At 36.0% G+C, this 15142-nt stretch overlaps 1 protein-coding gene across 7 annotated transcripts in view; it reads right to left on the reverse strand.

Annotated features, from left to right (window-relative positions):
* Positions 1 to 11551, reverse strand: part of LOC103702873 (E3 SUMO-protein ligase SIZ1-like) — a 35297-nt gene extending 23746 nt beyond the window's left edge. For 4 of the 7 annotated variants that reach the window (XR_603369.4, XR_003384823.3, XM_039124969.2 and 1 more), the window contains exons 1-6: positions 10648 to 11551; positions 8896 to 8976; positions 6350 to 6392; positions 5013 to 5091; positions 4702 to 4861; positions 2164 to 2297 (exon numbers count right to left, since the gene is read on the reverse strand). Coding sequence is in view for 5 of the 7 variants with exons in the window: in XM_039124969.2 (XP_038980897.1) it covers positions 2164 to 2297; positions 4702 to 4861; positions 5013 to 5091; positions 6350 to 6392; positions 8896 to 8976; positions 10648 to 10671 (521 nt within the window). In the remaining 2 variants the exon portion in view is untranslated. Of the gene's footprint in view, positions 1 to 2163; positions 2298 to 4701; positions 4862 to 5012; positions 5092 to 6349; positions 6393 to 8895; positions 8977 to 9124; positions 9400 to 10647 lie in introns of all 7 variants that reach the window. The other 3 variants (XM_088703516.1, XM_008785504.4, XM_008785503.5) reach the window with 2 other exon arrangements.
* Positions 11552 to 15142: the final 3591 nt, after the last annotated feature.

Consider the following 15142-nt stretch of genomic DNA (forward strand, 5'->3'; position numbering starts at 1 on the left):
AACAGAGAAAAGAATCAGTCATCAGGGCATGTGTGAACACTAAAGAAATCAATATTTGAGAATGACTAATCCTTTTTCTACACTGCACAGCCACAACATATCCATTCATTGTTTTCAACATTTTCGGATATTTAGCAGACATTGTTGCTAAAGCACCTTAGATGTCACAACTTGGCACTGATCAGCTGCAGAGCAGTAGTAGAAATTTTACTTAACCATAGGCTCTTGGTCTGTCATCCAGACAGTACACCTTATTCAAAGATTTCGATCAGTAAAAACATCTATGGTATCTATTTTGACCAAACATTCTTTTAGACTGAAAATGATTCCCGAAAGGTATCTTTTTTTTTTATTGTCCTATATCAGTAGACCACCAAATTGTGGTAAGAATTGCAATGACTTCATCTTCATATGGTGTATGATAGTTGCTGAGATAAGAGGGTAGAATTGGTCCTAGCATTTAGCCTCCATAGGACATAAGATACTACTTGGTTTCCTTTTCTCTAAATTAACTTCTATAATCCATAGACAATACTTTTATTTGTTCTTTAATATACATGTTCATATTTAAGATTTCTTATTTGAAGGTGTATAGCTCTTCTAGGTGTTGACTTTTGTCCGCTTGGCCATGAAATCTCTTTGGGTATAATCTTTCTTGCCATGTATAAATGTCCAGCCATTTGTCACGAGCCTCCTTAGTAATGAATTATCCTTATGAAACCTTGCAGAGAATCTAGTATTGTCTTTTTATTTTGCTATCATGTTTGCCTTTCAAAGAGCAAAGGCCATCAAGCATAATATTTCACTATTTCATTGTTTTGCGTCACTCAAGGATCTTTCATGGCTTCCTTTAGTTTGCTAGTTTATTTAGATTTGCTCCAATTATTTGGCTTTATCTCATAAATAAACCCTTTCCACCTTCACTACTTGTATCTATTCCAATCCTTGATGGTTGTTTTCTATGTTTGTCCTCTCTACCTGAGGACTTCTCTGCATCCCGCACCTCTTTTCATGCAAAACACATCTTTCGCTAGCTACCAGACCACCCATTGCCAAACTGATTCTTTGACAGAAAGATTATACAAAGTACGAACCACCAACAATATGAAATAATACTTTGTTAGAAAATTCGCGAAAAGCTCAAAAAGAATTTGGATCAGTAATATATATATGCATGTATAAGTAGAAACTAACAAAAGTAAAAAGTGTAGTATCATTATGGGTTGTCATGAAGAAAGAAACACAGGAGATCCAACAGCAATTAATGAAAGCAGAACCAAACACTAGCACCAAGAAATAGTTTATGATAAATAATTTCATGAGTATCTCTAGAATGAAGCATAAAATTAAACAATTTTTGAAATATACCAGAATAATTAGGGGAATAAATTGTTCAACGAAAAAACAGATAATAATTCAAGAAATTTTTGATGATTCAGAGAATATTCTTAGTTTCTCACTATGGTAAGTAGACATGTTATATGATGCCAATTGGTAGATGAGGTCTGGTATTAACAATTTCAATTAACATATTGCATATTCTGTTACATGTCATTTGGTAAATTAAGTTTACTTGCTAATCATAAGGAGATGAATTTAACAGGTTTCATTGCTTAATTAGTAGAAGAAATTTCACATATGATGAAGACTTCACTTTCATCTCATGAACATCCATGAATTTGCACGTGTGTGAGAGTTTTTGCGTGGAGAAAAGGCTCGCTCCAGATTCCAAGCCATAATAGACTTGTAATATATAGATGGAAGCAAGCAAATGCTTCAGTTATCCAAAAAAGCATATGTTGACTCGGAGATACAAACTATTTAAACTAAAATTTGGCTACAGCATAGCACACAACATTTTAATCTGTAGCAGATACAGATAACCTTCATAAACAAACTTCAGACATATGGAACACACATGCCATACTTAACAAAGTTTCCAGCCTTTTGCATCCGAAGATGAAATCATTCTGCAAAAGAACTATTAATAACTAATAAAACAAGTGACAGGCATGTTGTCACTTCATAATGAGAAGTAGCTGTGCCATTTAACATAGATAAATTAATCTCAAACAGTAATTAGATCAAAGTTGATAACCAATAAACTTCAAGGAAAAACCTAAGATGATTATTCAGTCCAATAGACAGATGGGATAGTCATACGGGTCTGCTCTGTTGATTCGGCATATTTCGCAATAAAAATGGGGTGGAATTTCAGGCAGAGCACCCTCCATAGGATTTTCAGGTATAATGACACAATTGAGATGTTGCCAGACTTGGCATCGAGATTCTTCACACTGCAATTAGTAACAAAAAGGACATCATAATGCAAAGTGACAATGAATATAAATTCCTCAGAATCCTCTTGATTCATTAAAAGCAGACAACTAAAATTGACAGAATCATATTTAATATTGCAATGCTTCATGACACAGTTTAATAACCAACAAATTAATATATGGTTAGCAACAGCACAGGAATACAAGGCGTGATCTTTAAGCACAGAGCCTCTTTTCATAGAATATAAGAATAAAAAAAGAAATAAAAAAGAAAAGAATTCAAGAAGTAACAATATTTTGTCATGAATGATGGTGCAATAAGTTTCTGCTCATTGTGTATTTTTTGAGGCAAGGTGAACCTCACATGTGCATCCAAATAAAAGTGGCCCAGTGATACAGTCCTAAATATACAATTCTTTCATCTTCAAGGAATTTGACAGTCTAAGGCAACTATTGTGTACATTTTACTTAATACAATCTAAATCAAGGATTGAAGTACAGGTACCAGTGATTCTAACAGCACATCAACAGTATAGTGGGAACTAGTACAGTGTCACACCATACCAACACACAATTTGCCTCAGTGCCAGCATACCAAAGAACCATTGTACAATGTGTCAAAACAGAACATTACCCTAGGGGAAATTTTGTACCAGTACATTGCTAGTATGATATGGCCAATATGGACCAGTATTTGCCAGTACTTAAATCCTTGACTCAAATAAATTGTCATATAGGAAAAATCTCAGTTAGGCTGGGTAAAAACCGATCAAAATTTGTCAAGCTCATATTAGCTGTAACAAGATATGTATTATTCAAGTTAGCACAAGTCTCGGTGATCCAAATCCAACCTAAAGAAGTGATGGTTCAGGTTTCGGAACTAGTCTGCGCCCAGCAGGTCTACAAGTAGGCTTAAGAAAAGTAAACTTTTGATGAATCTAAACATGGTTAGAGTAGACTTGGCCCACTTCAACTCCAAATAGCACTAAGGCAATGTCTAAAGAGCAAAAGTCATTTGCATTGCACAACCGAATACATCAGCACATAAAAAACTTCTGCTTGCAATCCTCACTCTCAATTTATTGCTGAAGATAAATGCACTAAACATATAACATCTGCTTCAGCAACATGCCGAATTACTTCATCTTCATTCCTGAGTGTCTTCTTGATCTTTCATTCCCTCCCCCACCCAAACTGCCTGTTTACATATAGGACTATAGTTGGCAATGTGTGGAACTTCAGATACATGTCATATAGTGTCTTACAATTAATAATTTAATACCATGTCATGGCCTCACCAGCACGAAGTGGATGTACATCTCTTTATAGGCTCTGTATTAAATATGTATCAACAGTGCCACTGGATGGCATACCACAATGACCAATACCTTATGATACCTAAGGTGTATCAAGTATCAACAGATACAAACACAACTGATGTTTATCAAACCCAACCCCTAAGTAATGTATGTCAAAGAAAAGGCAACTTTAGTTAATAATGTGATTTTTATATACATCTGGTAAAATTCATTGTGGATGGTGCATATCATGCAAATTAAACATCCACTACAGATATATCTAAAATGGTCTTTATCAGAAGAAAGTAATTGTTTTTTTTTCACGTATTTTTCGATAATAAATTGGCAAGGCTACATATCTCGCAATACAGCAAAATGTGTCTAGAATACAAACTTGGTGCTGGGTAAGTATCCCGCCTCCCCTACATCAATACTCAGACAACCTGAGACCTCCTATCTTCTCTTCCAACTGTTTTCTTTGCTCCCAAACTGGCCTGATTCATTATCCCCAGAATTGAGGTTGAGAATCAAAAACCTCTATAGTGCTAAACAAGTTATAATAACATTTATAACTAGACAATTAACAGTGCCACATAATCCTGTATGGTCATGTTGAAGCCAGCCCACATACTTCAAGCCCACACATCTTATAACTCATAATACTTGTTCTCATCCACAATTCAAAGCATCTTCTATAAAAGTTCACCCATATTCCCAATCCTATCAGTATAAGAGTCAGATTTGACAAACAAACTCAGCTAGTAATCTACAAGAAACACTTTCATTCAAAATCTCCTTCTCTCCGTCCAATCTAGAACCATTGATTTGCCTTGATAGACTTTTTGTCTTCACCTGGGGAAATATGCACTGATGCATGTGAATTTGTGACAGCCATTGTGACTTCCACAAATCTACCAAATAATGCCAAGTCATAGATGCTGATCATCCAACTTATGGCTGAATAATAAAAATTATCATCTCCAAATGCAAGTTATCAAAGACAAAAGCAAAGAAAATTATCGTACAGAAACAATTTTCTGGTCATGCTCCAGAAAGCCAAATAACTAACAGATGATGCTTAACCCTATGATGAAACCACTGAAAAGTAAAAATAAGCATCTTACCTTAATCATTGACTCCATGAGCAAGGAGTTACTACAAGGGCAACGAACCTTCATATCCAACTTGGGATGATCATTCACTTCCTTTTTAGGTTCCACATTATTTACTGAGCCACTCTGGTTTCTCGGTGCTAAATCAGTAGCCCCAGGAGCACGCACTTTTCTGCAAGAAGACAAAAACATGCAAACTAAGCACTTGACAGAGGTTTTCTATTGAAATGGAGAATCAAGGTTGTTAGAACTAATCAGGCAATGTAGAAAATACAATGAAACTCACAAAATGTAACCAAAATTGAAAATGGCTGTGAGAGCACCTGTAAGTGTCGTCAATAATTTTTGCAACTTGTTCTTTTCCAACAGAAATCTTCGTTGTCCAACCATGCGATTTTGAAACTATAAAAGAGAATACATATAATGAGGATGCGGTTTGAGGAAAAGGGACTCCTGAAACTAGATAATAAGGCATAGAAAGGCCCAAGAACATGTAACAAACATAGATATTATGAAGATACACCAATAACTTGACGACAGAAACTATACTGCAGAATTGAAAAGAAGCTACTCCACTTTGTTCTTACAACCTAGAAACTGGCATGTACAAAGACATGCAATTATGTACATATCTGTGTATGCATGGCACAGAGATACCTGCAAGAACATACATGCCTCTAAACATGTAATGCAAATCATACACATGCACATGTTTCAATAGAATTAATACATGTGAATAATCACAAATCATCGTATAGGCCTTAATATTGTATTGTTATTGTTTGATGCTTAATCATGTAAAGCACTTCCAAGCAAGGTTAGCCGAACCAACCAGTTCGGGGTGTACCGTACTGGACCAGCCGATTACCGACATGGTTCAGCTAGTCGGTTCGGTATATAATATCTGAGTTTTTTCAGCCTTTGATCGGTCACTTAGTTTTAAAGCCCTTCATCCCTGAAGCCCTAATCCCCGAAGCCTCCTAGGTGAGTCTCTCTCTCCCCTAGCCCATCACCAAATCCGGAGCTCTCGAAGCCTCCACACAACGGCCCAATTTCCTCCCTCTCTCCCTTTCTCCCTCTCCCCCCCTCCCTTGGTCCCTGTCGCCGAGTACAGAGCTCTCGAAGCTCCCCTACAAGGCTCAAACTTCCGCGGCCTCTCTCTCTCCCTCCCCCCCTCCCCCTCCCTCTCCTTGTTTCAGTATATGCCCCAGAACAGCAAGATACGGACCCATACCACACCAAATAGGTCACCGACCATGTACGAGCTCAATATCGGTTCAATTGACCTTGTTTCCAAGGGCTTTTACTAAAGATAGTTTAGGCAAATCTAAAAAAGCACTTGAATAAAGGGTTTGACCATCAAAACTTGTGCATGAATATATAAATACAAAACTGCAAAGTCATCCTTAAAACAATAGACCTGAACTCCAGGGCAGATAGATAATAATAGAATCTCAGATTTCCCTATATAATAAGAAGCAATCAATTTTAGGCTTCCAGATATGGTTAAATCACTTAGACCCATGCAACCAAAAGAGTATTCTTCATGTCTCTGGCATCACTTCAATTCACATGAATTGACATAACACAAACAAATAGAGTTAAAAATTATGAAAAAAAATACTAGTATGTTCATCCAATTTGTTGCACTAACATATACCTTGTTCGTCAGAAAGTAATGCTAAAATCCTGTCCACAAGTTCCTGCACAATAAATAAGAAAAGCGCATCAAAAAAAGGGCAAAAAAGTATGAACAAGCAGGCACCTATCGGAGTCAAAATGTTCTAAAAACAAGGGGCCATGTTAATTAGGTGCTCAAGCCAAATACATATGAAAACTTGACATGTCCAAGTGAACTACTAACAGGTGCAACTAACATTTCATCTGGTCAAAGAATAACATGCCAAAATGTCATATTTTTAAGAGCTCTTTGAAAGTATACCCTTGTAAATATGGTTTATTACATATTTACCCTCCAAATATTCTACTTGCATACATGTGCCTCAAATCATCTTGCTTTGCAATTATAACCCTTTCTTTAGATTTTTGACTAATGATGTTTAAAAATAATTATTTGAAGTATAAAAAGGCATTATCGCCCTTTTGCATTATTGTCCTAAAAAATTTTACTATCTTAATGTATAACGGACAAAGCTATATTTTTGCATAATTTTTTTTATGAGTATTAATACAATAAAGTCATTTAATACTTAATACAGTTAACACCGTTGGTCAAAAATCTAACGAAAGGGGTATTCTTGCAAAAACAGGAAGTTTTGAGGCATATATAAAAAAAGTGATGTTTGGAGGGTAAAAATGAAATAATCCATATTTGCAAGGGTAAATAAGAAAAAAAGACTATTTTTAAACATCTGCTGAAAACTTTCTGGTAAAATGATTACAGGCAAATTATTTATATGTAATATGCAGTACATAATAAAAATTAAGCTTACAAGAAAGTGGAAGAGTAGCTATATGATTTCTGCATGACTGCAGAACATACGCTTGGCCATTGTACAAATTGCAGGAGACATAATCTAATGGGAGATTCACAAGGAACCTAAGAAAGGGATCAATCAACAGAGAAGATTGGCTTTAAATGGTCTATAAGCCCATTTCTAACAGTCACAAGATGTCAAAGTTAGACCTTATTTATCTGTTGGTCAATTCTTTATCATTGTAGGTGACTCCACCCTTAGTCTCTCATTGATTGCTAAATAGCTAAGTCACAGGAGATTCTTCTTTTGAATTGTCTGCCAATGGAAACAAATACATGGAGAGAAAAATAAGGAGAAAATAAGAGATAAATATTTTACCTGCAAAGCTTTAAACTTTTCCTCTCTAATTGGTTGAGAACTAGTGAGTTTGAGAAAATAACAATATAAAAGTGGACAAAAACAACTCAATCATATTCTCACCACTTTCCCTACAATTTTTTAAGTTCAACAAAAAAATTCTTAATTTATTTTTTTTGTTTCTTTACTACTGTTTTAGGCTTTTAGCATTCTTTTTTTTTCAATCTCTCAACAAACAAACAGAGCCTTATTTATCTATGCCATTTTCTTTAAATTCTATGTTTCATTCTTGTTTTCAACTCAACAGCCATCCACCACCTTTTTTAGACAATCCTCTCTCAGGTACTATTTCTCAGTGATAAAATCTGTGCATGTGGCCGCATATGCAGATGTGGCCGGCATTGCATTGCCTATATGTAGTTATTATATATGGTCATATCGCACAGAGACCAAACAAGCAAACGACTTAGCATTGTGGAGGCATGTGCAACATGCTTAGCATTGTGCAGCTGCGTATGCTAGCCTGTTTAGCATTCTGAAGCCACACATCCAGCCCAGCCTTATGTGGGTCTTTGCGATGGTTATGTTTGATGAGGGTTCTAGGTAGGCCTGATACAGAGTACTGGTAAGGCTACAATGTTGATTATGCTATAACTATTGTCATAACACGTAAGTACCAAGTACTAAGTCCTAACTATTAGTTATTATTGATATTAAAATAGATGCCATCCATCCAAAAAATTGTTACCATCAATATCATTGTTGTTATTGTATTTAATGTATTACATTTTAAAGAGTTAGAAAATGGTATTATATGTACCAACCTACGCCACCCATATACAACATATGCACTATGTAGCCCTTTTACTAACCACATCAGGCAGCGCCTTTTAAAACACAGCTATTGTCAGTAATACTGAGTCAAAGAAAATGTAGCCTAGAAATAGACAACTCTTTAACAAATATTTCTGCAATGCGATGACCATATGTATTTTTTATTCTAGAGTGTAGTTCATTGTGTATGTTAGTGTTGCCCTTGGTTTACATCCACCTCTTAATCAGTTTCCCCGACATACAAATTGTGCAAGCATGCAAATGTACACACATACATGCACCCGCACATGTACACACATACATGTACCGGCACATGCACACAGATATGTAATTTATACAAGATATAATTTTACAGCACAATTTTTATGGGGCATGCTAAGACGTATAATCTGTACACAATAAGCTATAATCCTAGGTACAATTAAGTCAAAATTCACAAGTGCAAAATCCTGACAAGCCATTTAAATTGTTGCATGTACACATTTTATATCACAAGAGTAACAAAAAGTACATTGACATGCAGATCAAAGAATCGACATATATAGCAAATCAATTTATCAAATTTTTCCCAGCTAACCTGCTTCTTCCCTTGTTTTGCCAGACCAAGTTGAGTCAGGACATCTTTAAGCTCTTTTATTCTGAAGCATACCAATTTATCCTGAAATAAAAGCAAGCAGTTATGAATTTCAAAGGAAAAAGGAAACACTGTTTACTGAAGATTCTGCTTCATCAAATGATGTCACGCCACATGAAGTACAGGCATAAGCAGATCAAATAAAGAAGAAGTTTATTTATATTAATCTCACCAGACTCATAGAAATCAGCAGCTCATTGACAATTTTGAGAAACTTCAACTAGCCAGACACAATCAAACTTTGAGCCACCATTCCATTTACAAGGTAGGAATAACCAACTTGCTTCATGCAAGCCAAAGTTCAATACAAGACTTGCTATATTCAATTGTGACGCATATTGCAGTTGTCTCCTTAACAGCCACTTGATCATTGTGAAGTTTTGACACTGAGAGAGCCAAACAAAGCGTTGCATGCGTTGTCTAAATCTTGTCTACATTGTCAAGATTCTGAGAATTATAACAATTTGCATTTGTAACTATAAACAAAACCATTGAACCTTGTTACAAATATTGAAGTCAACTTTTTGAATCCTCCTTTGCTAAAAGTTTCTATTTAGGACCCAAAGATCGAATTTCAATTTATTTAACAGTTCTGGCCATCAAACCTGATTTGCTCTGTTCTATTATATCTGCTACTTCATTTCATATTCATTCAAAAGTACCTTTTTTATAAGAAGTATGAACCATAATTCAGAAATCAAAAAAAACTTGTTAGAAAGCATAATTAAAGAAGAAAGTCACTATACTATTTCCCATTTCACAGGCTTAGATTTTTGATACTTGCATGTAACTTTGACTCCTTAAACATGACGAATATGTGGGTCCGCCACATTCTGTACTAGAGACGCATGAACATACATTCAAAGATTTTGTTTTATTTACATCTATACTTGAAATCCAGTCCATGCAGCTGCAAATAACTTTATTCAACTATTCTAGAAAGAGAAACATATATCTACAACTCATTTTGCAATGAGTATTTAACGATAACTCAAGAAGTAGATATGTTTCAGCAATCAACCATCAAACCAGCAGCATAGCCCAAGTGACATTATAGATTAGTTCAAAAAAAAAAAGTAAATGGTGACTTCATCAAGAACGTGAAGGACCAGGATCCATTGAACCACTTCTAATTATAAAAAAGGGTATTCACCTTCTCAATACAATAAAAGGACAATTCATCATCAAACCAAGAATTCATTCCTGCACCTATTCACCTAATCTCCAGGAGCATGCACCTTATATGCCAAATTTCAAGCACTCCCTATAATCAAACACTTAGAACTTGATGATGGATAGCCAAAGAACCCTCACTGTAGAAAGGCGTAAAGTAAAGAAAGTAACAAAAGGACCGCAATAATTCAAGCATCTGCCTGTCAAAGGAGATCTAGTATAATCTTCGGACCTCCTGCATTGCCTAAACTTGAAAAATTATATTAAAATAAAAAAAACCATGGTACGGCAATAGCACTACTGACTGATACCATCTGCAGTTTTCTTGTTATGTTCCAATCAAAACCCTAAAAAGAACCCAAGAACCGATAAACCCCAACCCATCCAAAACTAAACCGTCCACTTGCAACCAATTAAGTAAACTTTAAAAAAGAAGATCCGGCATACCATTAAAATTCCAAGAAAGCATTGTAAAAAAAAATCAATTACGATAGACGAATAATGAAAATGAAAAACAGATACCCTGCAACTGGCCGCCAAATCCATCGCTCTTAATCACGAATGCCAGCGCCGTACCAAGCCGAAAAGATAACAGATTGACCACTCCTGCGGCTCGGTCTCAATCTACGTGCGCCCAATTGAGTCCACGACCGATTCAGATCAATCACGGCCGGCGGAAAGAAAAGTTGGAATCCAGACGAACCGTCCGTCGCGAAATCGGAGAACGCAAAGATGGGAGAAGGGAGGCCCGGCCTAGGGCGAGACGAAGCAGCAAAGAAACGCTCCAAGAAACCCTGAAAGAAGAGAATGGAGAGCCAGTTCTTGGAGAAGGGTGGGAGCCGGTGGATATAACACTACGGAAAGCATCGGAGAGGGGAGAGAAAGGGAATGGCGGAAGAGAAGTGGGAGCTGCGTCAGGGTGCCGGTCGTTTAGCGCTGAGGTCTTTCCATGGGTGTCGTGTTTCCCCTTCTCTCCGCTGCTTTCCTTTTCTTAGTACATATATACTTTCTCTCGCGTTTTTTTTAATAAATTACACAAATTATATTTACATCCATTAATTTAAAACAATCTCCGCTCGATACCCTTGAGACATTTAAATAATTATATAAAATGGGCAAAATAGCTTTCAAATACAAAGCTAGAAAATCTTCTCTATTTATCTCTTTCTCTAATAACCAATCTCTCCTCCCTTCCCACCTAGCTTCATTCTTCTCCTTGGACGATAACGTCCTCCTGCTCCCATGCACCTCAGTTTTCAGCTCTCGTGCGCCATCGGCATCCTCCCAAGCATTCTTTCAAATTCTTCCCTCCCACTCAGAACTTGCTTCGCCCTCTCCATTCCCAGCCCACGCTCTTTGCCCGATCTCAGATAGGCCTATCGAAACTCTAGACTGGCTCCCTGCACTGGAACCATCAGCCGGCTCTTTGCACCAAAACCCTAGGCCTCTATGATTTAAATTTATTTAGAGATTTATCAGATGTTTATTGTTTGAAATTAATGCCAGTGCTCATACTATTCTTTCAAATGAAGTTTATGAGGTTTCTAATTGAATTTATCAGATGTTTATTGTTTAAAATTATTAGAAATTTATCAATAGCTTACTGTTTGAAATTAATATTACTAGATTTCATATCAAACATGTGTTTACTACTTGTTTTGACCATTCTCACTAATTGAATCTAACTAAATGTAGTAGAATATATTTTGCATGCTATCCTAATTTAGAAATTCATAATGAACCAAAAAACAAGTTTCAATCACATGTTGTTTTGACCAGAAATTAATGTCACTTCATTAATTTCAAACAATAATTTCTAATAGCACTACTTATTTTTGTAATAGTGTTTATATTTAAGTGACAATAATTATATTAGTATTTCGGAAAACTTGTTATTATAATGGCTGTTGGAGTTAAATGAATATGGTGTTATTTCAATTAAATGGCTATCATGTTTTCTTATTGTATAATGCTATTTTTTGCTTCATTTATAGCACTTATTTGTACTCCTTCAACTGAAAAGAGAGAAAATTGATTACCCTTATTTAGTTGCTTTAACTATAAATTGCTCAACATCCATGAGTTGCCAATATCTCCTCCTATGATGTTAACTTATAAGGCTCGATGACATCTATGGGTGGAATATATCCTATCTATAGGGCAGGAGCCAGACAGACCAGGGAAGCATCTGGCGTAACAAAGTATAGGATTCCACTAATGTCTCCATCCACTTTCACAACACCTTCAAACTGAAACCTAATTGTTGGAATGTTCACTTCTTTATAGCCAGCCAAGTTAAAGCAAGTGTCTAAGATAGAAAATTCAGGTGCCAGTGGATAGCCAAAAAATTGTTTCAAAAACTTGGTCTTTTGTGCCTTATAGATTGAAGGCACAAGCTTGGTAATCAATGTCCTTGAGTCGATAAGAATACTAGCATCAGTAAATCCTGAAGCTCAAATAACTACCCTACCAATGCTTATTCTAGTAAGGTTGAGAAAATAGAAGGGGCCTCGCTGAGGATTAGAAATTTATGGCATTTCCCTATACAAACCATTGATTCCATGAAAATACACCTACTAATAGGACAACATAAAAATACACCATTGTTTAAGATGGTGCTTAGGCAAATGTTGCACTCTATCTTAACTCCCAATATAGAAAATACGCACACGAAAATACACCTGTTTTTTCAAGCTTTTTCAAGAATGGTATACTTAAAAATAAGAAACAACAATGATATGTAAAGCAGAGCACTTTAACCATATTAACAAAGTAACAAAGGCATGCCTTGGCCATTGGTCAAAAAGTATGCGTTAATTAACAAAGTAACATATTCCAAAAAAAACAGAATACTAGAGTACTTAAAGCGAGGTAGTAACCATCCTTTGCATTCATAGATATAGAAAACAAACCACAGACATAATATACAAACCACATAGCATCAAAAGCAGTAGCCAACTTTTACATCCGAAAAGATAAAAAAAAATCCAAATAGCCCAAATAGCCCACTTTAACCAGAGTCATCACTCCCTCTTGTGTTCTGAATGCTACTCCCCCTTGAACCAAAGCCACCGCTCCCTCTACCACCTCCTCGAGGTCTCTCTCTTCTAACAGATCCACCCCTTTCTCTTAAGGCAGATCCAATTTTAGGTGTTTCAACACATACTTGAAACTATTGAAATATATTGGCTTGGTTTGAGAAGTGTTCTTGTGTTTTTTTTCTGTAAAAATCACAAGAAAATGGCGTAAGTAATATGATCTAATGAAGTTAAAAATCTTGACAATATGTACCTATTTTGCCATAGGGGCATGCTAACATGTCCTCTTATTATGGCCAAAATTCTTGCAACTATCGCACCTCACAGTGGTTGACTTTTTCCTCTCTACAGGTTCACCTTCCTCTTTTCTCCTTTTTTTCTTGGCCTTCCAAGCATTCTTTTGAGAGGTGAAGGTTGTAAATTCTCATCATCTTTTCTTAGATCGAGGTTTGTATCAGGTAATGGATGAATCACATAGTTCTATGCTTTCAAGTATTTTTCTACTATATAACATTCATCACAAAATTCTTCCAAATTTTCTTTTGCATAACCAACACATACCACAGCATGTTTATAAGGTAATCCAGTGATCTCCCACTCAACACAAGTATAACTTCTTTTACTCAAATCAACAATAAATTTTCTACTTCCTTCCAGCACTTGGAATTCTTGCTTGTTTCGTGGTATCAACTTACAGACCCTTGAGGCTTGTATAGGTTTATCCAACCTAGATCTAGCAAAAAAAGTAAGTTTGTCCTCCTAAGTACATCCCTCTGCATACCTCTTTTGTAGTCTACTCATCAACTTCATCCTCATATTCTCAAGCAAGCCAAGAATGGGCTTGCTTCTAAACTTTCCTACCCATTGATTAAAAGACACTTATTATTCGTGATATGGCCACTTCGAGCTTCTAGACAAAAAACAAGCCTTGCCCACATTGATGGAGGTATTTTTGTCACGTGTTGATAAGCCTCGGAATCATGCTCCTTCATTCTTTTCATGGCATCTTCAAACAAAACCTGATCATATGCTTTCACAGCATTCCAAAAGTCAAACCTTAGTAATAAATTAGGAAAATTGATCTGAAATTGCTATATATATGCCTAGCACAGAATCTATGACTGGCATTTAGGAATATCTCATAAACTGCCTATACTAAACCCTACACATTGATTAGGCCGTATGAGTTAACTATACACATAATGGAAATTAAATAACTTGTAAGCATATAAAAGCACAGAATATGAAAGAACTACGTACATTTTGCTTATCAAACATTATAATTCATAGCCTCTCTACTGTGTCCCCACCAAAGCAAACATATAGATACTCCAAAAATAACCTTCAGTTATCCTTACAATCTCTACCACACCATAAGCCATAGGAAATAGTCACCTATTTTCATCAATGAAAACTACACAAAACAGTACACCAACAAAGGGCCCCTTTAAATGACACCTATCCAATTCTAAAAAAGGTCTGCAACCCTCTAAATAGCCCTTCTTCATTGCCTCAAAACATACAAAGATCCTTTTAAACATTAGGGGCTTTTTAGAGTACACATGCCTCTTATGTAACTCAATTTTGACCAATGTACTGGGATTCTTTATTCTAAATAATTCATATCTGGGCAGCTTGGAATAGGACTCACTATGCTTCCCCTAAACCCCTTCTAGAGCTTTTCTTTTGCTCTATATAGCTACATCATGTGAGACTCAATACTATACTTTTCAGCCAAAAGTTGGTACATTAGCTCATAACTCATATGTGGATTTCGCCTTTAAATGATGCTCTAATACACTAGCTATCCATTTGGAGTTTGCATTATTATTTTTTATAGGCCTTACACATGTATGCTGCCCCCGTAAGATTTTTAGCATGAATGTTCTACTGTCAGGAGTAATGGATGTACGAATTCTCTAATTACATCCCTGACCTAAGCAGTGGGCAATCACTCTCTTAGATTCATTCCTATCCCT

Source organism: Phoenix dactylifera, chromosome 8 (assembly GCF_051530095.1).
Source record: "Phoenix dactylifera cultivar Ajwa chromosome 8, Ajwa_hap1_PhDact_Kaust_v1.1, whole genome shotgun sequence".
NCBI classification, from domain to species: domain Eukaryota; kingdom Viridiplantae; phylum Streptophyta; class Magnoliopsida; order Arecales; family Arecaceae; genus Phoenix; species Phoenix dactylifera.